Raw genomic sequence first — 27,535 nt, forward strand, 5'->3', positions numbered from 1 at the left:
ATAGTTGATTATTAGATCACGCGGCATACTCAAGAACCCGTTTTCGATATGTCAAATCCGTTCTTTTGATATATATCAATCAACTACTTTTTTTTTCTTATTCGAGAGACAAAAACAGTCTAGCCCCATTATTTTTAGACCTTAACGACAGTGTAAAAGAATAATTTTTCCCTTCAAGGCCGCTGTAAATGATAGCTTGTCATTCTTGACCTCTGTAAAGGAGATTTATTACAGAATTTGCGAGTAGAATGGAGGTCAAACCGTGTACTTTGTCAATAAAAAAATTACAACGCACCTGTACGTTCGTTTCTAAACATTTCGTGATGTGAAGAAGATCTTAGGAATATTATATAGAACAAACTTGTCGAATTTCCCAACTTAGACATATAGAAATTCTTATATTAATGGAAGAAACAAGTGAAATATTCAATTTAAAATTGGTAATTGAAATTATTTCAGCTAGTGATGGTTCTGAGAATCGAAATGATAAAAATAATTTGGAAATAGCAAATCAGTGGATCGAGGTAACCAGTGGACTGATGATTTATGGAAACTTTTAACAAAATATCATCTTATCAGAGTATTCTTATCAAAACCTGATCAAACCAAATCAAAAGCATCTGACTATTCTTCAAAGAATAAATACAGGGTGTTTTGTATCTATCCTAGCGACGGGATCACCTTTTTTGAAACACCATGTATAACAGTAAACACATGCATTTGCAGTTGAAACTTGGTAACCAATACTATAATCAGCAATAGAAGAAAGCAGGGTTTCGAATGCCAGGATTATGTAGAATGTAAACGAGAATGATGTTGATGTCTACTAAATTTCAATGCCAGAATTGCCTGAAAACTATTTTCGAGCGTTTTTTTTTAGTTTTCCAAACGTTTTATAATTGAGAAATTATTCAACTGCAAACGGCTCAACGACTATATGCTGCTGAGATAATGCTCATGCCAATATCTATTGCTTACCTGTTTTTATTCATATCTGTCAATTTTGATCTAGATTCACTGAACTATGATTTGTAAAGAAATATGAAGCGCTGAAACCATGTAATAATTATTTTAATAATTCTCACAAAAAGCACTACAGGTGATTGTATAAATTAACTTAGCAACATAACTAAATAAATCTAGACAACTCACTATAGTATACTGGTAATTATTTCCTTTGTTGAACTATTATTAAGATCGAAATTAAGAAATTTCATTATCTGGTAAAATCAAAGTGATTTTTTGAATGGCATAAATATCTTTAGCAAGTTCCTGAACATCCTCGATTTCTATAATATTGTGATGATCTTCTGGACAATTCATGTCTGCAACTCCAACGTCTTTATGGTTTTTTTCCGACCAAGTTTGAATTTTTTTCAAACAATCACATTTTATTGGATTGTTGTCTATGTAAGCGTAAGTTGCTTTAAATACTTCGTCTAAATCATCGAAACACGCGATGCTGTTATTATTTAATTTCAAGTATTTCACAACAACGTTTTTCAATAAATTTTTATCGAAATTTTGTAAAAGATTGTTGCTCAATGATAGTATGTGTATTTGTTTCAAACCCTCAAATGCGTCCCGATGTATAGAAGATATCCTATTCCCATTAAAAATTAAATCAATTGTCACATATCTTTCCTTTTTTAAATTCTTAAAACTTTCCGCTGGAAGTTCCTCGATGAAATTATTTCTGAAATAAAGAACTGATAATTTGGGGGTGTTAGTGAACCAATCAGGGTTCCATTTCGAGAGCCAATTCGTTCCTAGATTGATCTGGAACAATTCCGGCATATCATCGAAAGCTTTCGTATGGATGTAGCTTATTTGATTGAAGCTTAGGTCGATAGTTTCTACTGGAAGCTTATTGAAAACTCCATTTTCGATTCTTCGTAATTGATTCACTGGAAATAAAAATACGGGAGTCAGAATTGGTTTACTTTTACAAAATAGTTTCAAAATACGTGATTGTATCATTTTCAATGGAAACTATAATGGATGTTCATAAAATAATGTTTACAAGAGAAATTTCGATTATTTTAAGGATTTTTACTTGATACCCTGTATATATTTTCAGTTTAACAATATCTATTAAATAGCAAATACAACCGTTAAAACTAAATAATTGTGTCTAGTGATTACAAAATAGGTCATCCCAATAACCGTTATTTTTTCAATAGAAGCCAATCTTTGTCACAAAATTGAGATCAAAACAACCTGTCACCAGGATAATAGGTTTTAGAGCATCTAGAAAAATGTGCAGGGAGGGTAAAATTCAAAATTTCGGCAAGCATTTGGATAGTTTTGCAACCCATCTTGTTGTTCACCGGCAATTAAAGTTTATAGTCAAAATTGACATCAAATAGAGGGGCTTCAGTCAAGAAAAACCTGTTGCTTGTAACTAAACTTTATTCATGATCAAGTGAAGTTATGAAGAAAGTATATATATAAAAACGAATTGCTAAATCTTCTTTCTCAAGCTCACACAAGATATTATTAATCTCCAAGAACTTCCTCGTCACCAACCGAGCTAACCAAAATAAATTTTGTCCATAACATCTCACCATTACGTTTGCAACATCAGGATGTTCTAAAGCCTTCATCACAGTACTCCCCAGCTACCTCATAAAACCTGCTGCACCTAATATTTATTCTACACTACCGACTTTCTAGCATCAAGCTTATTTAAAAGAATTCCTCTTACACTAGCAGTTGTTCCACTTTCAGCAAAATGCTTTCATGAGTTGTAGGATCTACGAAAGTTTCTATTCTCTTGAGCCTCTTTTCAATTAGATCGATAACCTTACCTGGAGAGATGCATGAATGTCCAGGAACAGCAAACTTACTTACCTTCAGAGAGCTGCACTAGCAAGCTTTAGATGAATACCTGCATTGAGGTTTCTTTAGGTTTTCAGTTATCGAGAAACGTGTGAAAAAATGACAAATGAACACTCAAACTCAAACTCAAATGGAGTTTAAAAAGGCGATACGATTAAAAAGAGTTGTGTACATACCTTGAAACTTTATCCTGTTTCTTTTTCCATGCAATTGGGTTTCTCTGAATATTCTTTGCTTGATTTTTAGGCACTATGTCAATCAATCTTTAGAGGTAAAACCATCACACGCATTTATACACAACTTTTCTCGACTTCAAAAGAAGAAAACAACACTATTGCGAAGACGTGATATGATTAGCGAAAAAGCTTAGTGCAGCAAATTCTAGCCCCTTATAGAAACGGTTCTAATCGGTTTTGCTATGGTTAGTTATTGCTTTACAGTTTAAAAGTTAATTGAAAATCATCCTTTCAAAGACCGTAAATTAAGATAAAATATTTTGGGATGCTACACAAAGTTTTGTAGAAAATTATTATCAATTCATTTAGAAAACTTCATTAATGTAAGATGTGAGTTATTAATCTGTAATATTATTGAGAAGAATACGATTTTTCCAATAATTTTCCAGTAATGTGACGGTAGTAGACGAATTATCTGATGATTATGACCACACAATAAAATTTTATGAAATTATTTGAAGCATCCGAATCATTTTATTCAAATACATCATTTTATGAACAATCTGTATATGATATACGTAGAAATACTCCATTTATACCTACTTTTAAAAGACATTCTGTTCAAATTAGTCAAATTCCTGAAAGCTCCAGGTCTGATTTCTTTGATTTCGCAAAAATCCATATCCAACTCATATAATTGACTAATATCGGTAATTGCTTCTTTATAGATAATAGGAATTTTTTGATCTAAAAATTCAATGTTATCAAAAGGCAGTTTCGGTAAAAAATCTTTTAGGTTATTTCCCAGAAGAATTGTAGGTTTGAATTTCGGTGTAAACATTTGATAACCACGAAACGTGACATTTTTAAATGTGACGTCTACTGGGTTACCAGAAGAAGTATAAAAAAATATTAACGAGAATACTAAAATTAACCACATCTCGATATTATATGAATAAAATGTGTTTTAAGGCTAAAAGATGTTGTTTATTTGATATGAAGATTGAAAATATGGTAGACAGTAGCGTAGGGTATCTATTTTTCTATATATCAAGAATAGTAATTCATATACATAACTTTATAGCGATTAAAAAAAGGATAATAGAAATAGAGATATGAAAAAACTGTTAAAAATTGAGAATACTTTAAATCAAACTAAATTCAAACATATATATCGTGTAAAAATTTATTTAAAAAATTCCTTTGGACTTTAAAAAAGCAAAACCTCATTACACCGAAATACCAAGCAACCCAATAGTTATTACAAATTTATAAAATAGAATAAATAAATTCTAATCATTAGGATTAACTATTTTCTTTGACATTAAACGAATTTTCAACAATGCATAGTTTATCTTTCTTGACGTCGACTTAATTTGGAGTTTGGAAAGACTTCTAGCCACTCATCCTGTATATATTTTATCGGTTCTTTCTAAGTGTCTTCCTGGTTAATATGACAAAAGTCAACGCTGTCGCCTTTTGTAAAACGTATCTTAAAAACGGCGTTTTCCAAGGGTCATCAAACTTACAAAAGCTATAAGCTATAAAAATACTAAGGGCGTCACCAGGGAGAGCAGGGAGGCAAAGCTATCAAAGTCCCAAGGCCTTGCGAGCAATTGACTTCCTTACCTATTAATAAATTCCACATCCAAGACCAATAAATGTTTGTCGGAATCATTGAGCTAGAAGATTTGGATGCGAAATCGATTACACATAGCATAGATGAGTTTTTGAGGGACTGAGGGGTAGAAGCGATCTTACGCGAAAAGTGGTGCACCAAAGCCCTTTACTTTCATTGCTCGTCCTATAAACTGAATCTAGTTATCAATGATCTAAATTCACTTCCTGAAACTAGAATTGCCATAGGAACCACCAAAGATACTATAAACGGGAGTCAGTTTTTAGGAGGAAGTTGATATTTCCAGACTTTGCGAGGCAAGAAACACAAAAGAATTTTTAAAGAAAATGTTCCAGCGATTCTGGAAGCCTTGCAATCATTATCTCGGGAAGGAAATAGTGTCTTCCAACTGCACGCGGCTACTTCCAGAATTTTTCTCATTCTGGGGATTATGTTGATAGCCAAATACTCGGCTTTGATGGAACCCAATCTGTAGCTTTAAACGTGGTCAAAGCAAAAAGTGACAGACGAAATTATAAAGGAAGCTGCTGTTGCTGCAGTGAAAGTCGAACTGGAGGAGGACATTACAACAATGCCGCGTATAACGGGGAAACAACGTCATAGAAGCAATCATCCAGCAGAAACCCCTCCAGAATACTGGAAGAGGTCTTTCAGAAGATTTCAAATTAAGGTCACAAAAGACACGTTACAGGTTTTCTTGAAGACGGAATAATATACCAATTCTACCGAATTCATTTTTACTTTTTGACCTCATATTGAACAGAATCTGCACATCAGAAGTTTTCCTTCAACAGACAACACATAATTAAATCTATGGAAACGCGTACTGATACTAAGCATTCTTGCGCTTTAAATTGGTAAAGTGACTACAAGGACAAACGCTATCCGTGGTTTTTCTCGAAATATTTAAAGGCTTACCAGGTCAGTCTGAACGTTTTCACAATATATTGACCAGAAATTTGTATCTGTATTTATATTTAACGAATGTTTGTGGGCGTCAACTTTTGTGTCAGGTCAGTTTGCATCTTTAAAAAATAGATTCCACTATTCAGCGTGAATTCCTAACAACACCAGTAGAAAATCTATTGACATATACATTTAGAAATTATTCTCCACAAAAATATAATGATCTTTTACTCATAGATCATCTTGGCGCAATTCAAACTTCACAAATAAATTATATCTGCAATGTTTTGTCAAGGAAAATCGATCTAGAATCACAATTTGCTCAAACTAACAACAACGAAGTAGTTTCCTGTTCGATATTCTTCATCATTGGAATAAGCAAGGAATAAATGGACCTGGTAATTAATCCTATTAAACGAAAAACAGATATTCACTTTGATAAGCGCACAAGTGTTCAAGTGAGAAGATATGTAAAGTCCCAAAAACCAAACCTGTTGAAATTTTAATATATCGCTTTGGAATAACACATTGAAACATCGCACAAAAAGCAAAAAGAAAGCAGGCTGTTGAACATTCCCTTGAAGATGATGCTCAAACGTGTAATATAACATTTTCCGAAGCGTAAGCAATAGTAAATAATATTGTCTGTCCACGAGAACGTGGTCAATGGTCACACAAAGTGTACTGACATTTGTAAATGTGGTGATTCGTGGTGATTTTGGACCAATGATTGATAACGTATTCGATCATCTCGAAGAAGACCTTCTTCAGCTCAACAAGAACTTTTTGAGGAAGAGGAAGGTGAATTATATGGGCCTGGGATAGCAGATTAGCTATAAGTATGATTTTAATCCATTTTTAACAGTGAAAACTATTATTTTATCTTTAAACGCGTTTTTCACGAAACAGCATTTTTCGAATTTGCAGGAGTGATTACTCAGAGACAAATGATCCGATCGCTATCAAATTTTTTTTAAATCTTCTCTATATAGTTCTCTATACGATGACCGTACAGTTTTTTGATCTGACCAAAAATCGAATTTTGGCAGGCCAAAAACGACCAACAATTTGGGTAAAATTTAATTTTTTTTCAACATGCCGCCATTATGTCAATTTTTGATTTTTTTGTTTACCCAAAGGTCATCGTACGGACAATATGTTTTAGTTTAACGATAATTTTTTTTTATTTAGGTTTTATCAACGGAGAAGGCTGCAATCACTCCAACAGTTGAGGACCTTTTTTAGCGCCGTTGGAGATCGCGTGTCATTTCAAAAATATTTGATATTTGATTTCAAAAATCCTACTGTGTATTCTCAAAATATGTATAAATATACCCTCAAAATTTTAAAACGATTGATTCACTAGTTTTTTATGTTTTTAATTCCCAAAAATTGCCTTTTTTCAGGCTGTCACACTAGGTGTGCCGCTTAAAATGTTAATCTTAAAAAAAGCGCTAAAGATATGAAGGAAACATTAGATGACTGAATCTGTCCCATGCACAAGAATTCTCCGGATCGAAAAGTGTATTATAACTTGCACTTGCACTTGTAATAAAAAATAATGATTAGTTAGATGAACTTTTATCAAAATATATGTTTACTTATGATGGTTCAGTATTTCCGGTCATTTTATAATGGCGCGTCTCTCGTTCACAGGGTGGGTGTTCTCTTAAAACTTTGTTGAAAAAACATGATACCTTTTTTTTACATTCATAATACTCGCGTCTTAATAATAGTTGCAACGTAATTGATTACGAGTAACGCCTACTATTGTTTTGTAACCGCTCATTATTGTCTACAATATCAGATGTATACCCGAGATTACGGGAAGAATATAGGGTGTAACGAATTTATATAACTTATCAATAGAAAAACTGAACTTGGAGTTTGTTTGGAATTCGATAAGATTCATTTGTACGGTGTAAATTATATTACCTAATCATAGTCTAACAAACTGAAGATGAAATTAATCAAATTATAAGTACATACAAACAACTATTGCTTACTTTGAGCGATCAGATTCAAATAAAACTTTCCACATTTATCAAAAACTGACGATAACATAATAATTCGATTGAAATATCGGATTATTTTTATTAAATCGTTAAGATTCCTCAATTTGTTTTAATATCCTTTGCCGGAGAATAAAGTTAGTAAGCACGCAGTCACAAACTCACAAAATCAAGATGCAACCATCAATACATCTGTACATATCACCCCTTTCAATACTGTAGAAACATATTGTCTCAGAGAATTTCTAATAATTATTAGAATCATTTAATTACGTTCAAATGCATGGAGATCTGGGATTTTAGTACTGTAGAATCTCAGGCTCGTGAACAAGTATAAACTTGTATGATTTGTTGTTGTTTGCTGTCTATTTTTTTCTTTTCTATAAAATTAGGTCAGTCTAAATGTTATTAGCAAACAGTAGACACGTGTCATGCTTATTTGTGTTTTTATATTTGCTGTGCTAGTTCTATAGTTTGCAGTTTAGTTTTTTCATTTCCAAAAATAAAAATGGGACTTATATTGTCCAAATATTGTGAATTATTGAGATATTATGTACCGTTAGTATATAATATAATCAAAATATTCGTTTTACAATGTATAAACTTAGGTCTGACAAAAAGCTACAAGATTTAGTGGATAACATTGATTTTGAAGAAGAATTAGACACATTTCAAGATAGTGATGTAGATAAAAACTCTATACAACCATCTATCGACGATGATTCTTCAAGTGAAGTTGAAGATACTGCATTGACACAAATTTTAGATGATGCGTTTACTTTTAAAGATGAAATTCCGAATAATAACTTAAGAGTTGTAGAACATAACTGATGAAAAAGTTGAATTACATTTTCAACCAACTCATTGTTTCAGAAATAACATCGAGTTTAGGTGAATTAGGAAACAGAAGACTCAGGAATCGAACCTAGATCTATTGGCTTCACACTAGAAGCTTTACTAGTTAAGAATCCCACCAAGATACACTATTTTCCGTTTGAGCGTAGAGAGTCATTTCGAGCTAATTAAGAAAATACAGAGAGAAAGGATTAATGGAAAGGTTTTATTCAATGAATGCTTTGCAGCAATCGAAAAAATCATTCGAATAGTTTCTGGACCGGGAATCAAACTCAAATCTATCAGTTACAATTATAAGCTAGTGAAAAATGTCATACAAAGCACCCCACGACCGTCGATGTGATTTGCTCTCAATTTTAAAATCCCACAAAGTTTGTCCTATTGATTTTCCACAGCTTGTTGATGTTTACGACGAATAATATGAGAATTTTAATGAAAATTAGACAAATGTTTATAATGAGGAACGATTTGGACGACTTACTATATAAATGGGCAGGACACTCGTAGAGTAGATGATCTGCTATTGTCGTCCTCTGATAAATCTATCATCTCAAGGCGGTGACCTATCAAAAGACCAACCACCAGTTTAATGTCGTTTCTAGTCATCACGAGAAGTTCTCAGCCGATGATGTTATAAATTATATTATTCCAGTAAGACTCTATTTGGTTCTTTAGGCATCAGTTCAGTTTGTTATTGATGTGGCAAGTCATACTAGGACTCTGGTCTAAGGTAAAGAGTCGTTGCCTCTTTTTTGGCAAGGCTGTCTGTTTCCTCATTGCTTAGTATACTTTGGTGGCGTTGTAACCACACCAAGGTTACTTTTTTCTGTTATTTAGTGCTTTATTTAGTTATTTAGGCCCTGACAAGCCTGTGAAAGAGACAAAAGGCTTTGCGAATCTGATAATTTCATTATAAAGGCTACAAATGTTAGAGATCATCATTTTTTAAGTGGTTGAATCCTCCTCTAAGGGTCAAGGGGAAACTGGAGAATAAACTGGAGTTTAAGCTGTGATTTGAACTTTTCTCCAGATGTCACAAATTTTTCCTATATCTGTTTAAAAGTTGAATTACTTAGGAAAGTTGCATAAATATACCCTCAAAATTTTAAAACGATTGATTCACTAGTTTTTTATGTTTTTAATTCCCAAAAATTGCCTTTTTTCAGGCTGTCGTTTCTAGTCATCACGAGAAGTTCTCAGCCGATGATGTTATAAATTATATTATTCCAGTAAGACTCTATTTGGTTCTTTAGGCATCAGTTCAGTTTGTTATTGATGTGGCAAGTCATACTAGGACTCTGGTCTAAGGTAAAGCTGTGATTTGAACTTTTCTCCAGATGTCACAAATTTTTCCTATATCTGTTTAAAAGTTGAATTACTTAGGAAAGTTGCATGAAGAACAAAAATCGTGCAATTTCTATGCAGGAGTACTTTTGGTTAACATAAAAAAGTGATACAGTAACTTGGAAATTATTGAGGGTGTAGCGTACAGCACTATCAGATCTTCGTCTGTTTCCAGCACAGATTTTCTTGATGGAAAGCTATTGGTACATTATGACAAGTTGATTTAACATCCAAGAGACAATAATCAAAAACAAGAAGGGACAAAGTGAAAATTGGAAGATGTAATTGTTAAGTAATAAAGCAATTCAAAGTACTGCAAGTTAGCATTGGTCGGATAAAATGGGGATGGGGACTGAGTATCTTCTCAATAGGACTCCGCAAGGTCAAAAGAATGGCCAATTTCCACGTAAGGAACGTCGCGCTATTATACATTACAACACTGATAAAATATTATCGACATACAATGAATAGAATTTATTGAATTATAGTAAGAGTTGTAAAATTTTCAACTTTAGGTAAGTTTTTACGATATTGTGAAATTAATGTTTACTACTCGACACATTTTCCATTTCCCGTTTTTTTTAAATAATTATTTTAAAGTCGAATTTGAGAAATGATAATTTGTTACGTTTATGCATAATATCAAAATAATATGATGTTAAAAAGGTTATCGTTGATTTTCAACATTGACCAGAATGTAAAAATTGTATATATGCGCAGAACAAACTTTTCCATGAATTTGATATGTTAATTACTATTAAAGAAACATATTTTGTCAATAACTGGATTCTATTGAAAGTAAACAATTTTTTATTATAGGGTGAAAAACGTGTTAGAAATAAATAATCGAAATATCAAATATAGCAACTGATATTTATGAATATCCACAATACAGTCATGAACTCTGAATATGAGCTCATTCTATCATAAAATTTATGGAGTTTCAATCAAGAAATTATAATCTACCCAAAATATAAATATTTTCAAAATGTTTCATTGCAGAATACACCAAAGAATAAGAAAATAAGAGGCTTTAAATCTCCTAAACAGCCACTTTAATAAATTTTGACTTATTTATATAAACAATTCAAATTTTCAACTCAGCCACATGGATCCTTGAAAAATAGATAAGACGTTTTCCACTTTTTTGCTCATCAGCAATATTTTGAATGTCATTTTTTTGCAATATTTGCGTGTATAAAAAGTACAACGCTTGCGTAAGCTCCCTAAGGTCTCCTGAAGCAGTCTTGACGTCACCTAAGCTCTCAGCGATGTTTCTATTTCCTGAAGCAGTCCTAGAACCCAATTTTCGAAATCACCTTGAATAAATTAATCCCATCATCGTCAACCGCTTCATTATTATAGAAAGAGTCTAATTCAAGCGAAATTTTTTATGAAGCAAAGAGCCAGAAGTCGTAGAGATCTAGGTTGGACCGAACAGAAACTGAGCTAAATTGATATCCATGATTCTCAATTTTTGCTATTATCCATTACATATTTATGGTATTCCAAGATCACGTTTTATTTAGTGTATAGTCCACCAACGACCTCTTGCAAGTCGCTCGACATTTGGAGTTTTTATTGAAGGTCAGACATAGCAACAATCATTGTCAACTGACATACGATTATCCATGAACTATTCATAAAAATATTTGTCTAATGCAAATTTCATCATGTTTTATAATAATGTGAAGGAAAAAGGTGGAAAAGACACAATAGCTTATAGAGATCGTGCAAAAGTTTTGACACGGAAATGTAGAGTCTCCGTTTCTTAAAAAACTTTAATTGCAACAAATATAAGTAATAAGTTTCGATGAACCACCTCTCGACGGTCAACGTTGGTGTTCCCCAGGGATGTATCTTGCCACCCGTACATCAAAGATCTACTTGACAAAACTGTAAAACCGATCTATAGCTTTGCCGACGATATCACACTGGAGTCGTCCCAATAAACTCGAATCAAAGCCCAAATCCGTAGCCAGCAAAATATCGATACCGATCCGAAAACATTCTTGAATGGGGTGGAAGCAATTTGATTGAGTGCAGCAAAGAAACGGGCTGCTATATCACAATCACCACAAAATCGTTTGTTTGGTGTTGAGATTGGAAGCAATATGTCTTGGCATAGTCACATAGTCAATTTAACCAAAGCAGCTTCACAAAAACTTGGAGCCCCATTTAAGACCAAAAAGCTATACACTCCGCATCAGCTTCTAATCTGCTCCAAGGTTCCATGCATACCCTGAAGATGCCTGACTCAATACAGAAGAGAGCAGTTCGAGTTATAGACGATCCAGAGTTGACTACAAACTTGGACAGCTTAGAGCAGAGAAGAAAGGGCGCCGATCTGTTTTACCGGTACTACCACGGAAAATGCTCTTCAGATCTGTCCAATATAATCCCAGACCTACACTACAGGCAGACGTGGCTCATGAACACCGAGTTCGCCGCCAGAATTTTGTAGAAGTGCATGTCGGTGGAATCAGCTACTAAGGTAAATCTTTCTCGAGCACTACAACCTACAGAAGTTTTTGTCTGAATTTTTGATATGATTATTGTTGATAAGCTCGAATTTTTGGTATAATTATATATTATATAAATAATATGAATAATTTAATAAGAAATATATGGATCTATTTAATATGATCACTTCGAAATTCATTAGTGCAATATTTTGTTTGAATTTTCTCATAATATTATTCCAATTAAGTAAATGTTATCTTCAGATAACCTAGAACGAACGAATTTCACAGAATCCTGGTATAATTTTAATATATATACATTTAATTCTGGTATACTATCAATATTACTCAACAAGATGTTTAGTAAAATTATTTTTTTGTTGTTTCTACCTTTCTGTTTCGGCAAAACCATCGAAGTAACTTTTAAAGACGTTACTTTCCGTGGATATAGTGTCTTTACAGAAAAATTCAAAAAAACGATACCCAACGGTAACAAATTGAAAGATTTCTTACCTAATTCCGTTTTTGACGCGATTGAATTCAAAGACCAGAATATACCGATATTTTATAAAGATTCTCTAGCAGATTTGGAGGATTTGGATGAGCTGGTGATAGAATTTTGCAACGTAGAGGATATTCGACCAGGAGCTATAAGTAATGCTGATTCATTGAGAAAATTATCACTCAAAGGTTAGTGTCTCAAGATTATATCAATTGAGATATTAGGAATTGATTTTTATTTCGTATTTTTTTATTAATATTTTATTTCAATGTAATTTAATCTTATCTATTTCGATTTTTGCGCAAACGGAATAAATAACTATTATTAAGAATAACATTTTAGACCAAAGAGTAAAGTAGAGATACGTAAAAACCCAAAGAATAGATTTGCTAAAAGGGCCATAGAAAAAGGGGAAGGATATACGAGAAAGAGACGAAAAAAAAAGTGGTGGATTCCGTTCTGAAGGATATTAGAGACGTAGAAACGAATTGGAATCCAAAAATACAGAATCGCAGCTTGTTGAAGACCGATAAAAGGAGAAAAAAGAGTCATGGACATTAAATGCCTGCAGTCTGTGAATATATAGACAAAAGAAAATCTCTCACTGTTAAATATCAGATTATGAAAACTAGAATAGCATCAGCAATGGAAAGGAACCAATTGAACTATATTATTTGGAGTGGTTCATTCACGTAAGCCTATTGCGTTTCAAACTTCATGTTATACCAGTAGTTTTATAAAAACTAATGATTTGGGCATCGATGTCAGCTGATGGAGTGAGGAACTTTATGTTTTACGCTCCAAAATAACTATTAAAATTGAAGACACTCGTTCAAATAATAATGAATATATTAGGTTCACAAAAATACGTTAAAAAAAGCTTATTTGGACTACTGTACCTCAGCAATGAATAGAGAGACTTGGTTCAGGTCTAAAATTGTAGAAATGTGCGAATATATATTCTGCAGCCTTGGATATGCTTTGCTGGTAGTAGTTCTAGTCGTCAGTTTACGGGCTATTCTCAAAATAAAACTGTTTAATTTGATTTTTTAAAGTACGAAAATAAATTCTCAATCAATTCTTTATCAAAATATTCGTAGGATTCATTTTGAAAGCTCGCAAAAATAATATTCATTATGGATATCAGTTAAGTCAACAGCAAACTGAAAACATCAAATTACAACTGAAGAGCGTGATCCCAATCGACTTTTTTGTCGATATTAACATCCCCAATGGCTCGCAATTGTAAGAAGAGGCTATAATTACATTAGTTAAACACTACATGAACCAAATAGCGACGCTCTTTGACGTTGTCTTCAGTTTAGGCCTGCTCTGCTCTGATGAGACGTAATAACGTCAAAACTAGTCAGTAATTACAACATCTCCTTGCAATTGCGATCCATGGGAGATTTTAATATCGGCGAAAATTCGTCGAGGTTCCTTTTCGCTCTTTCTCCTCTTAAAACGTGTCTTCGTCCATTCTGGCTATATGCCCTATTCAAAGGAGTTTTCTTGCTCTGGTCGCATATTTGATTTACATTATATATTTTAGGAAACAAGATAAAATCGATTGAAAAAGGAGTATTTAACAGCTTAGGAATTTCAACTCTGGATCTTAGCCTTAATGAAATCTCATATATACACCCCCAAGCTTTGAATAACTTACCTGAATTGTTAAACATCAACTTAGCGGACAATTTGATCCAGAAATGGAATCCGGAATGGCTGGATAACACTCCTATTTTAACCAGAATCTCAATTCAGAACAATTCAATTGACGAACTACCTGCTAATAGTTTCAAACATATGACGGGCGAAAAAAAATTTGGAAAATTGGATCTTACGATAAATTTGGTATTCAGTCACAATAAAATTCATAAAATCGATCCTCAAGCTTTTTCTGGATTGAAAAAAATCAATAATTTATGGTTGGATAATAACGTATTGGAAGATTTTGACGAAAATTTATTAAATGGAATTCAAGTAGAAGATCTTCGTTTAAATAAAAATAACATTGAATGTTTCAAAGGTAATTTAGATAAGGTGTTGAAAGCTGAAACAAATCACATAGATTCGAACCCATTCGATTGTGTTTGTTTGGAACAGATCAAAGAATGGTCGCAAAAGAAAAAGAATGTAGATTTTTCTTATTCCGAGATGGATTGTATAGCTAAAAGAGTTAGAGTTAAATTAACACTCCTGGAGAAGAGGCTGAAGGAACTTAAGAATGAAAAGGAGATTCCTAATGAAGTTGAAGAAATTGAAGTTTTTGAAAATAAACCCAAAACTTTGAAATACAAAAACTTGTAATAAATTTTGAGGATTTATTAATAAAAGTTTGTAACGTTGTGAATGCATATTTTTCTATTTCCTCACCTATTAATTTGCAATATATAATAATTATTATAGTAGGCGTTTGATATTAAGTTCTTTTAGATATAGAATTGATAACTAGATTGATTAGTTTTGTCTATTGATAACACACCAACACTCGTTAAAATCTATTAATTGGTTCGTATAGACTATCTCGTTCAAGTCTACTCTGGGCAATTGTACCACGAGATTGGATGTCAATCTATTTAGAAGATCTATTTCACTTGAAGATCAAAGGCTATAACAACATTTTGCACAAACCATTTAGCATTTATAACAGTTCTTAGCTTTTTCTATTGGCATCGCTCCAGAATTTCAATATTGGAATTGGCTGCTGATCCCCACTGGGATACCGTGGGTCCAAATGGCTTAAGGTTTGCTTTGTAGATCAAAACCTTATTTTTTAAAGATAATTAAGATTTTCTACCATCAGCCAGTGTATATGTCTACATGTATGAGGTTTTATCGTGAAATAAACATGTGTAGTTAACACAGAGCAAGTTTTTTTGTCACGTACTGCGAAAGTTACATGTAAGAAGATCAAACAACCTGGAGCTTTACATCTAACTTTAAGTCTTGACTTTGCAGCGTCAGATTACTTATTTACATCCGTGGCGAAATTCTCGCGAGTGAGAAGATTCCAAAGAAGACTCAAAGAATAGTTTTACCAAGGTCTCAAAGAACGTTGGTTTGAAACTTTTTGTATGATTATTTAATAACAAAAGTGAACATTGGAAATTGATATTGTTTTCGAGACAATCTCTATATATAGAGAAAGATTCATCTTTTTTAGTGTTCATTTCTTAAATATCCACCCGTAATAAAAATATGTTTTTTCCATTTAAGCCTCCCACGCATCTTTTAGGACCGATTGATAGGATATTTAATTAATAATTGGAAAAATCTTAATTAACATTATTAAACTGGTCTACATCATTTTCGTCTTATGGTGGGTAGCAAAAATCGATAATTGATTCGATTAGGTGGGAATACAGTTTAGTCGAACGATAAAACATCGAAATCAAAGAAAATATTGAATGTATATTTACCAATAAAAAAAAAATTATTTTTAATATATGAAAGTTCTGCAGTTTGATATGTTGACATATCACGTTCAATTTACCCACTTCTGGTCAAAAATTAAACTATAATAAAGTTATGAGTGTTCTAGGGCATCGCGCGTTGTTGTAATCAAAAAATTATCCTGACAATTGTTGGAATGGAATGGAATGATTAGTGGCACGCTTCGTTTCATTTGTGAAGACGAAATTCCGCCAGAGATAAATGAACATCTAGTTATCCATGTCCGGGATGTCTTAAATGAATATATTACTCGGTAGATTTATATTAGGCTACTCGGTAACTATTTTTATTGTTTTTCAAATTAAATTAAAATTGCTAGACGGTCTCTCATGACGATAAGATGATGCAATCGATTATTTTTAGGAACAGACGATTATATATAAAAGTTTCTATGATACTATACAATAATTACTATCTAAATGTTCTTGGTTTCAGGTCTCTTCTGTTTCAAAATTAGTTTTTTCTAATAATTTTATCCTTATTTCGATGTTCATGATGTTGGCTATCTAATGATTAATATAAATACGCAAATTGTCAGTATCAATATCACATTTTGATAAAGACAAATTTTATTATACAGAAGAGACCTAAAATCGAGAACATTTAGATGCATTAATATATCAAAATGTCTAGGAAATAAGAAATTGAAGGAATCAAATTATTTTTGTAATCGGTTTCTAAGCATTGCGTATCGTTTTCACTCAATCGACGATCTTGAATATTATTTATTTAGAAAATAAATTCAAATTTGATCAGAAACAACTGATATCGATATTTAAAACTTACCTAACCGTTTCCTATACCTACATTTATTTTTAGCCTTTCCACCCATCCACCCAGATTTGAATCTTGTTTCTTCTCGAAGCGTATCAACTAAAAATATCGAAAATTATTGACAAAACGTCAAAATATTTGTATTATTATAATTAACGATATATGATTGAGTGACACTAGAAAAAATTGTTAATCAATTCTCTTTGTATTGGATTAATGGGTAGTAATGTATAATCAATCAGTGATTTTACTTCAGAAAGTCCTGGTGTTCGTGTAGAATCTATACTTAAAACAAAGAGGGAAACGCTTTATTGTCAAAAAAATTGATTAAATCGGTATGTCATTTACAGAGTAGAAGGTACTTTCCAGTAAATATGCCCTCAAATTATTGCGGAAATGATTGTGCATTGTTTTGCATTGTAAAATAATGAGCCCTTAACTAAATCTGACCTGATGTAGGTAGTTAAAGGTCGTGCTACGCGTTTCTAAGTGGATAGCCGTGCAACGACCTTTCTACAATTGGAGAAGCAAAATAAAAGTTAGCAGAAGCCAATCCACTACATCAAATCACGACTATGTTCGGCGACAGTTCATGTCTTTCAGCAAAAAAGAGATGCGATCTTGATGGAAAACACGTATGCTGCAAAATAACATGCAATATGCTAACCACAAACTATAAAGAAACAAAGATTAGTTTGGAGGAATTAATCAAAATAGAAGAAGTTTCCGATGAAGAAATCACCAACGGTTTTCAAAAATAAACTTGGTAATTATTTAGTTTAGGTTGCATACGCCCGATTTCCTTGATATTTTAGTATAATGTGGAAAAAATTATGCTGATTAATTTAATATATACATAGAAGACGCGGAAATTATTCCTTCACATACATTTTCGAGGTTGAAAATATAGATAGGTTAGGTTAGGTTAGGTTAGGTTAGGCTAATACTGAAAATATTGAGCGACTTTGGCGAGATATTCGTGATAACATACCTCGTATGAAAGAACTAGAAATTGATGATTATTTGTATGTGTAAACAAATTATTATTGTTACAAATTGATCTATCTTGCAGTAGAACTGGAGCGCACAATTCTTCTCATCGTCGAGATGAGCCCCTCGCTTTTACGAAATAGTAGCTCGGAAAATCGTGAGCCCGAAAAATTTCCCTGTTCTGAATATATACGTGAAATTGTCTTACCATTACACAAATCAACCTTCTACAATAAGAACATTCCATTGACATATCAGAGCGGTATCAAAACTTACGAAAAGGATGTTGGAAAATAACACTGACACATTTAGATGAATTAGAGCTACGTTGTTTTAAAAAATGCGGTACGATGAATTAATTTCAAACTCGAGAAAGTCCCCAGACCAAATAAGCTTTTACTCGTTGATTATATTAACAACCACCATGTCTACGACTTCGCCAAAATATTTGTCAATTACAATAATTCTATTCTGATCATTTTTTCCTTTCCAGCTCTCAATTCATACTTAAAACTAGCGATGTAATTGTGAGGCTTCTGGGGAAAGAAAGGGAAACTCGTCCCCACAAAATCGTAGTAGTAATAGAAAATAGGACAAAATGAAATAAAAATTCCTTTATATACTTGTGCAAGGAACTGAAAGGCACGTAAATATTGAATTTCAAATTGACGTCTAAAAATGTATAAAATCAAAACTAGAGGAGAGGGTGCAAATATGGAATACCTTCAATATCTAGATATTATTTGCACCAGTCACAAATATATTCATCTTTTTCGGCGCCTCCACACTCATTATGAGCCCACATTAAACACATGCAACTTTTCATCACCAGAAAACGCACTATCGCAAAACATGCAATCGTCCTCATTCGGTTTCAGTTGTCCCAGCATATCTTCCAAATTGTTGTCAGAATCTTCAAGTCCTACTTCTTCGCTTAAATCCTCAGATTCATCAACAGAAACTGTATTCTTTTGAGTTTTATTTTGTACTTTGACTTCTCCTGTTTTTGAGAATCCTTTTTTTGTTCCAAGGATTTACCTCTAAACAAGTTTCTTCAAACGCCACGTGGGTGATTCCGTTCTAACTGTGATTTTTTGTATTCAAAATTTCAAGATTTTAAAATTTAACTTTTCTAACTTTTTTATGCATATTATTCATCTATTTTACTGTAAAAATAAAACTCTAAGAGGAATTTACTACAACTTCAAAGTATCACGAGCAAGACACAAATGTCGGATTTTGAGTTCCACGGTACTGACTCATTTATCCACGGTACTGACATGGTAACTTAAGATATTAAACAACAAGTGCATCAATTTTCCTCAGTTTGATCATAAACATTAGAATTTATAAGGTAATTAGTTTAAATCATTTGTTACGACAAAAAAAAATTAATAATTTATCGGTAAATTCTAGGAATGGACATGACACGGTACTGACATTCAAGTGATGTAGTATAAGTTTTCTTTAAGTGGCAAGTTATATTGTATAAAAATAATGTTTAAATATCTTAAGAATTATTCAATTAACACAAAATTTTTATTAATTGATTATTAATTAATGACTAGTACAAAAAAACAATACAGGACATTGAATATCACAGTTATAATGGAATCACCCACGTGCTCTTGCTTCTATTTCAGTATTTTTAGAGTCACGAGGAAATCACAATTGATTTGCGGATTGTGATTGGGACTGAAGATATTTTGAATGGCGAAACAAACTTCTACGTCTTCATCTTGGTCTTGGTCATCTTCATATTGATCTTGGTTAACAGCTTGAATTCGGCCAGGTGCATTGTCTACACATGACGTTTTAGAACATGGATGTGTATCAATAGGGGTAGTTTTTGTTGTTTTTACTTCTTGAATGTTAATCGTAATTCCTCTTGCAGAGGTCTACTACAGATTTGTTCGCCGATATATCCGACTCTATGTGACGATGTTTTAGACCTTCGCATCAGTTTCTTATCTACCAGATATAAAAATTTTTTCACAGTATGTAACTAATATCAATTAGAAAAATGAAAAATTTCGTCTAGCCTACAGTCTCATTAACTAACCTGGGTCAAATAGTAACCTACTGAGAAACTAAGTACCTATTTTTACTAAACCAGTGGCATCTCGCGCTTATCTCTAAATCTTTAATAATCTCAACCATTACCCGTGGTAGATAGATCTTTAAGCGGCTGGTTGTTGGGGTATTCGATTTAAATGAATCGGTCCATAAGTGGTACTTTGAAACGATAGGAACACTACGGGGAAGGCGAGATAAGGTCCCGCAGATTAACACTGATTACATCGGAAAACCAGCAGGACATCGATGAACAATGATAGGTCGGAAAATTACTAAATATTATTAACCCAAGTGTTTGGTGTAGAAAAATATATTGACGCAGTGCCGGACTTTCCAATCGCTTGCAAAAAGTTTTTATTTGCCACGTGTGAAATAAATTTCCTATCAGCATATGGTTAATAGCAAAATAGCAATATAAAAATGAACTAGTAGGAAAATTACCCAGTGACAATTTCATTTTACTTAAAAAAATAGTTTGATTGAGGGATAACTACAAAAAAACATCATCAAGACACTAAAATCTATCAGACAGATCACCAGGAAGATGTCTTTTTGGCATTGCTGGGTGGGAGGTCTCATTAGAGGTTGAACCAATGGGTTGGGATAAGTTTCAATGCGGTGAGTATATTTTTGGGATATTCTCTTTAACTGACATAAGACATAACGTTGTTGGGTACATTAACAACACTTCTGGATAGGTTGAATGAAATAATTCTAGATTTGTTACATTTGAATTAGATGCAGTGGGTTCATTATTGATTATTAGTTGACCTATTAACCAATGAATTTTACAGGCCAAATTTCTTTCTATTGGTCAGTACATGGGTTCTCCTGATTAATGGTCGCTCCAGATAAATCTAAAAGGTGTATTGCATTTTCTTTTTGATCTAGAAGATCTAAAAGATTAGCGTCACAGTTTAATTCATTTTAATTCTTGAAGTTCCTAGCTAGATTTAATCTATTCAATATTTAATAAGTAATTTTAAACATATCCGATACAATTTTCAATCCAATTATAGATATAATTCGTAATTATGTTGTGAAAAAAAAAGAAAATAGTAATCGTGGTAGATACTTATGAGAAAATGGAAGAAAAAGTAGACATATGGATGAACACAAGAAAAACTGAGAATGGAAATAAATATCAAGGAATGCAAAAGGATTGTAGTAAATCAAAAAAGATAACATAGAGAAGATTTAATAAAGATAGGACAAAGAATAAATAGAGTTACCACTTTTTGAATCTATGGGAATCATTTTCGCAGAAGACTGAAAAAGTTTCGGGAAAAAAGAAATGGGCGAAGGCATAAAAATAAAAGCATACAACTTAATAAAAGTACCCACGTTAGTATGGAAGGGAAACTTGAGTAATGAACAAAAATATATAGTAGAATAGTAGCAGCAGAAATGGAACAACTAGGGAAAATAGCAAGGAAAACGAGGATGAATAGGATAAGAAATGAGGTAATTATGGATAAGCAGTAACCGATATGAAAAACAATAGTTGAAAAATGTTGAAATTGGAGTCAGGAGTAAAAAGAAATAAGATAAGAAGGAAAGAAAGACCCAAGGAACTTTGCTATAACAAGTAGCACAGGAAGCTCGACAGGACATAAAGAGTTCTAGACAATAAGAAAACTTTTTTTTATATGGATATATGAATATTTATCATCAATTACAATATAATAATCAATTTGTGTCGTCTTTTAATAAAACGTCATATCTCTAAAATATCATTGTGAAAAACTTGGAAAATGCGATTGGAAATACAAAACGACGGATGTACGATGGTAAATAGATGAAAATTGTTGTAAATCTTAATCTAACTTAAAAAAAAATTGAATTATCATCAATTTTCACCCTCTGAGTAAACATATACCGTCTACGACTATGTTTGAATTTGTAATTATCGATTTTAGACGATGGAATAAAAAACCAAATTCTCAAAAGTGATTTTTTGATATAAAAATATTCGAAATTATTTTCCGGGTAGAATTGGGCGCCGTCGATTCTGGTTTGTATCGGATGATAAAGAAGTAGAAGCTACATGCTGAGATTTGGAAGAGGTTATTAAGGATGTCAAAGTGTTGGGGTTAAATATATGCATTAGTTTTTGACTTAATTTGTATGCTAAATGGAGAAGTTGAACAAATTATTTAGTCAAAAACGAAAAAGTGGAGCTAAAAGCCATTTAAAGTGCAATTAACTTTTGATATTAGTTACACTAGAATATAGCGTTTATTTTACATAGAATACCTGATTTTTTACCCCGCACATCATTTAATAATAAACCAAATTAATTATTCATCGTCACCCAACATAGTAACTTAGTATTTATAGACTCACCCTAGGAACTGAACATTTAAACTTGTTGAAGCGTACGTACAGAAAAGTCCAGATCATAAAGAGTCACATCTCAGTATTAAAATGTTACCAGCAACGCATGATGACTTCACCCCAACGCACAATCACGAACGTACAAGGAATAATCTCAATATTTCTCTAATCCCTGTGGAAGAATCTCGTTAGTTCTTGGCAATCTTTCCCATTCCCATAGTAGTAACCCACTTCACCATTATCTAATCATTTATAGGTAAAATGACAGTATCACAACGCTTCTGTCCAGGTGAGTAAGTCATCTCTCGTTAACGTTTCCGTTCATTTTTGAACCCTCACCTTTCCAAGCCCAATAATACGGTGGCTCCTGCAATGCTTTGCACCGTTAAAAGTAGTTTTCAGTTTCCCTTAGTACTCACACTATGTCTATCTACTCCACGGAATTGAGTCCAAGGTCATCATTACGCATACGTGTCTTCTATAGTCACCTACTCTAGTAACTTCTGCAAAGTACTTTTGATTGTTCTGCGATTAAAGCAAAGCCCATGCTGGTTATGACATAAGCCACCCACGTCAGTTACCTCCTTCCTCAATCGGTTTTCTGATCCGATCTATCTTGCTAGATTCCATATAAAATGGTCTGAGCATAACCTTATATGTACCTACATTCACAATTATATTATCTGACGCGCGTTGCGATAACCAAGTTATCGTCTTTAGAGACTGAAAGTAAACCTCAGTTCATCTCTTATCTCTGAAGATGGTAATTTGGTTATGAAATATCACCTAAGGTTCCAGATATTCCAGCTTAATTGGGATCTATGTCAAAGGAGTTAACAACTTTTCGCAGCTCGGTTGTTTTATACCAAATTACAACGATAAAAGACAAACGCCGTTGCGGAAAATATGAAGACTTCAAAATTCAAAAATCTCCTAAGCCGTTGATCTTATTAGCCTCAAACGACAGTATGTTGTCATGAGTAAATATATTGTAAAAACAAGCATATTATATATGTAATGAATTACCAAAATTTCATAGTATTTAAATGAATATCTTAGGCATGAACAATCACTATTTTGACCTACTCGTTAAATCATAATTCATCCTTATAACCCGACAAGATACGAAAGTAAAAAACGAACATTTAAAAGATGTTAGAAAATGTCGTTGACAGAAAATATTTTTTTTCTACATTTCAAAATATTTTAAGTACCAAAACATTCCAAACATAAATTTTTTGTTGGTGAACTATTAAAAATATTTTCGAAACCTTATCAATAATAAGATTTGATGTAGTAACCGTACGCATATAAAATTTAAATGTTCAACATTAATTCACACTAAATTATTATATTTTCTCTTATCAACAATACTTTACTCGATCTGTTGAAATAACCCAAGGCATAAGAATACCAAGAAACGGATCTGTGAAAATTACTAACTATGTTTTTATGTGATACTTAGTGGCCTTATAAAAATTCAAATATTTGAATACGATTCTAATCACTCGGTTTATGTATTTACGTTCTTTTTTCATACTTCATAAGATTAGTTATACTAGGAACCAATTTAAAACAATAACATAATTTGACTATTTCCTAAAAACTCAAAACAACCAAACATTGCTAAGAGCTTTCGTAGTTTGTAGCTTTGGTACTGTCTATAGTTCTTTCTTCCTCTTCTTTCTTCAACGTCATTCTTCGAGGTTCAATCGTCAATGTTATCACATGATTCTCTGATGTTTTCGCTTCTTTCTTGGTCTATTTTCTCTAGCTTGTCGTCTCACCCCGTCTTCTACGTATCCATAACTGATGCCTGAGCCTTATTGTTTAAATTGATGGCGAAAATTTCATTTATAAAAAACATCTACCAGATTCTTTTTAATCATCAAATCTTCTCTGATTTTATCCCGACAGTTTCAAAACTATATTATTTTAGCTTTGATGTAGAAAGGAATCAAAGGAACAGTTAAAGATGAAGCATCTTCCTCACCAACATATACGCAATAAAATCCAGAATAAAACTTTTCCATAATGTGCTTCAAATTGTTTTTCTGGTAAGGCGCAATTTTGAAAGTAGAGATGAAACCTCAAATGTCAGTTTAAACCGCATACATCGACTTTTTTACGTTTCATAGATCGGTTTACCGATAACTTTTGAGTTGTTCAAGTTTTTACTATATTACCTCGGAGTGAAGGTTTTAGTTCTGCTAAAATGATTGGAGAGGAAGCTTCTATCCCGAGCCCGCGTTAGGATTCCACAGAATGCCTGTTATTCGATTGATTTGCATTTGTTTTGTTCATTCTTTGTTCTTTGATCTATTTAGCTGTTGCTTCACATTGCTTCATCGACCAAACTATTTCGTATCTTCGTCAGTGAACTTATTTCTTCGTACTAATCTATTCCATCCCAGTTCTCTCTTTTCATGATCGTAATCCCTACGATATTCTCGGGAGTGAATTTTCGGATACTTTTTTGTAATATTTTCTAGAATCAAAAGTATTCGTATCCAGACAGTAGTTGGGTAAAGTAATGGTTCACCTCTCTGAGATTTCTCTCTATTCAGTCTTTGAAATATCGTAAGAGGCACTTTGATCCGTATCATACCTCTGCCATTATTATTCCATGGTGACTACTCTTTCTTTGGCTGGCTTTGTCGATGATTTCATTGAAGATATTCACTTCAAATTTGGAAAATCGACGAAGATGATGAAGAAATTATCAACATTGTCGATACACTTAACACTTATGATGTATTAGCAAGTAAATTCAGTTAGTTCAAGCTCCGTTGTAGGGACTATGAAGATGTTAACCAAAAGCACGACCTCATCGTCAAAGTAGTTTTCAGTTTTTGGTGAAGCTGCTCCCTTAGAGTTTACATATCGTTATTCATATTATTCACCCTCTAAATTTTCGCGTTAAGATAAATTAATGAGAAACTGTGAGACCGATATTAATAGCTAAAAGACTTATTAAATTTACATATACAAATATAAAAATTGTGAGATTATCAGTGTGATATTTGTGTCTTGTGTATTTTGGACACCCTATAAAAATTTGCCATCGTTTCTTGTGTATATCATAAGTTAAGACACCCGCATAAAGTTAAAATGACGTCGGGTTCGTAACGTGTAGACTCGAATATGAGAGGCATCTCGCATTTAAGCCGATGAGGCGGGCGGGTGGACGAACGCATGGCCATTGAAAAAATAATTATTGTTCTTCTCCATCGAAATGATCATCGCGTGATAGAAAACTTATTGGACTCAAAGTCTATCAACATAAAGTAATGTCTGATTCTTACAGCGGCGTGCTTGACCGTAATAAACGACGAGCTAAAGTTTCAAAGATTCTTTCGATGATATTTTATTATAATGAGGCTTTTAGAGTTGAGAAAAACGATTATACTAATAAGGTTGTGAATATAATTCGATTTTTGATGTATCGGGTATATAAAAAATGAGAAAAGATCAATAAAAATGACACCGAGATAATCCTAAAGATCGATGGATAGGAAACTGTTGTGATTTCGCCAAGTAGACCATGAAGCAGTCGGGTATGAACTAATAAGAAAAGAGTTTAGAAAATATGACTAAATTTTCATTGAACGAGATTGAACCAAATTTGGTGAATAAGAGGGTTGTTCTAGTAATTCAAACCGTAAATCACGAATTTTTTGCACGGCAACATGAGATTTGTGTGCAGGGGCGTTGTCATGCAAAATCAAAACACCTTTGGATAGCTTTCCGCGTCTTTTGTCTTTAATTTTTTCCCGTAGAGTGGTCGGCAATGTCGAATAGTAATCTCCAGTTATTGTTCTACCCTTATCCAAAAAATCAATCATGAATTACTCCATGGCAATCCCAAAACATTGAAGCAAGCACTTTTCCAGCAGATTTTTGGACACGAAACTTTTTAGGTCTTGGAGAACCAGAGTGTCGCCATTCCATCGATTGTTGCATTGTTTCTGGATCATAGAAATGTACCCAAGTCTCATCCATAGTAACAATTCGGTTTAAGAAGTCTACATCGTTTTCAAATCGAGCACAGATCGAACGCGATGCTTCTACCTTAGCACGCTTTTGGTCAACATCCAAACATTTGGAGATCCATTTTTCTCATGTCCAAATTGACGTGAAGTATATGATGAACGCGTTCGTATGAAATATTCAGTGCTTCAGATATCCGTTTTAGCCCAATTCGACGGTCTGATAAAATTATGTCATTAACTGCGTCGATATTTTCGAGGACTGATACAGAAACTGGCCTTCCCGATCGGTCATCATCTTCAATGGAAAATTTACCTCTTTTGAAGCTTGCAGTCCAATTTTTCAAGATCGTAAATCTGCTTACCTCTTAACCCTTTCAAATACAGGTACTTGATGATGGCTCGATGGAATGGAATGGAACAAAAACAGCGTCATGAAGATGTTTCCAGCGAGTTTTTGGAGAAGATTCAAAAAAATAAAGCTGCATTTTTGCGCGGGTCCATCACTTCACACACGAAACAAAACAACAATCAAAACAGTGGACTAAAAAGGGAGAACAGAATCCGAAGAAAGCAAATGGGATGAGCGTGGGATAACTTTCATTGACTTAAAAATCTTGAAAATCGAAAAACTATCAATGGCAGTATTATGCGAAGTCCATGCAACGTTTGAGCAGAGAAATCAAGCAAAAATGGCCGCATTTGGTTAAGAAGATCAAAGATTTTCCAACAATGAAGAGGTGATATCTGCAATTAATGGCCATTTTGAGGATCTTGATGATTCTTATTATAAAAATGATCCAGAGCTTATTGGATATCGAAATAAATATATTTTTTTCCACAAAATTTTTGTTTTGCTTGTTGGGCCAGGTACTCCTGGAAACATCTTCGTACAGAGTGTTAATTCGTGTCAAATAAAAGAATATACTATGAAGATAGATATTTCCTTTATAATGAAGAATAAAGTGAACAATTATAATGTTCTAAATTGGATAAAGAAAACGCTCCAGGAAAAGTATAACTTATAAGCAATAAAATTTCATCTTAATTTTCATACTCTTCCTGTAATGCTAATGATTATATTTGTTAATGTTTGAAAGTGTACGCTCCTGCTAATCTCGTGAATTATTAGTATCAGAGTCTATCAGCATAAAATAACGTTGTATGTAAGAAAGA

General features: G+C 32.9%; 2 protein-coding genes across 2 annotated transcripts; one reads left to right on the forward strand and one right to left on the reverse strand.

Annotated features, from left to right (window-relative positions):
• Positions 1-1,055: 1,055 nt before the first annotated feature.
• On the reverse strand, positions 1,056-3,983 carry LOC130895355 (leucine-rich repeat-containing protein 70-like). The gene is made up of 2 exons (XM_057802592.1): positions 3,621-3,983; positions 1,056-1,907 (listed from the first exon to the last, which is right to left on the reverse strand). Exons 1-2 carry the CDS (start codon positions 3,955-3,957, stop codon positions 1,204-1,206), a joined length of 1,041 nt encoding a protein of 346 aa, XP_057658575.1. The 5' UTR covers positions 3,958-3,983; the 3' UTR covers positions 1,056-1,203.
• An 8,565-nt stretch (positions 3,984-12,548) lies between these two features.
• On the forward strand, positions 12,549-15,090 carry LOC130895356 (phospholipase A2 inhibitor-like). The gene is made up of 2 exons (XM_057802593.1): positions 12,549-12,925; positions 14,290-15,090. Exons 1-2 carry the CDS (start codon positions 12,592-12,594, stop codon positions 15,045-15,047), a joined length of 1,092 nt encoding a protein of 363 aa, XP_057658576.1. The 5' UTR covers positions 12,549-12,591; the 3' UTR covers positions 15,048-15,090.
• The last annotated feature ends 12,445 nt before the right edge of the window (positions 15,091-27,535 follow it).

Source organism: Diorhabda carinulata, chromosome 6 (genome assembly GCF_026250575.1).
Source record: "Diorhabda carinulata isolate Delta chromosome 6, icDioCari1.1, whole genome shotgun sequence".
NCBI lineage: Eukaryota > Metazoa > Arthropoda > Insecta > Coleoptera > Chrysomelidae > Diorhabda > Diorhabda carinulata.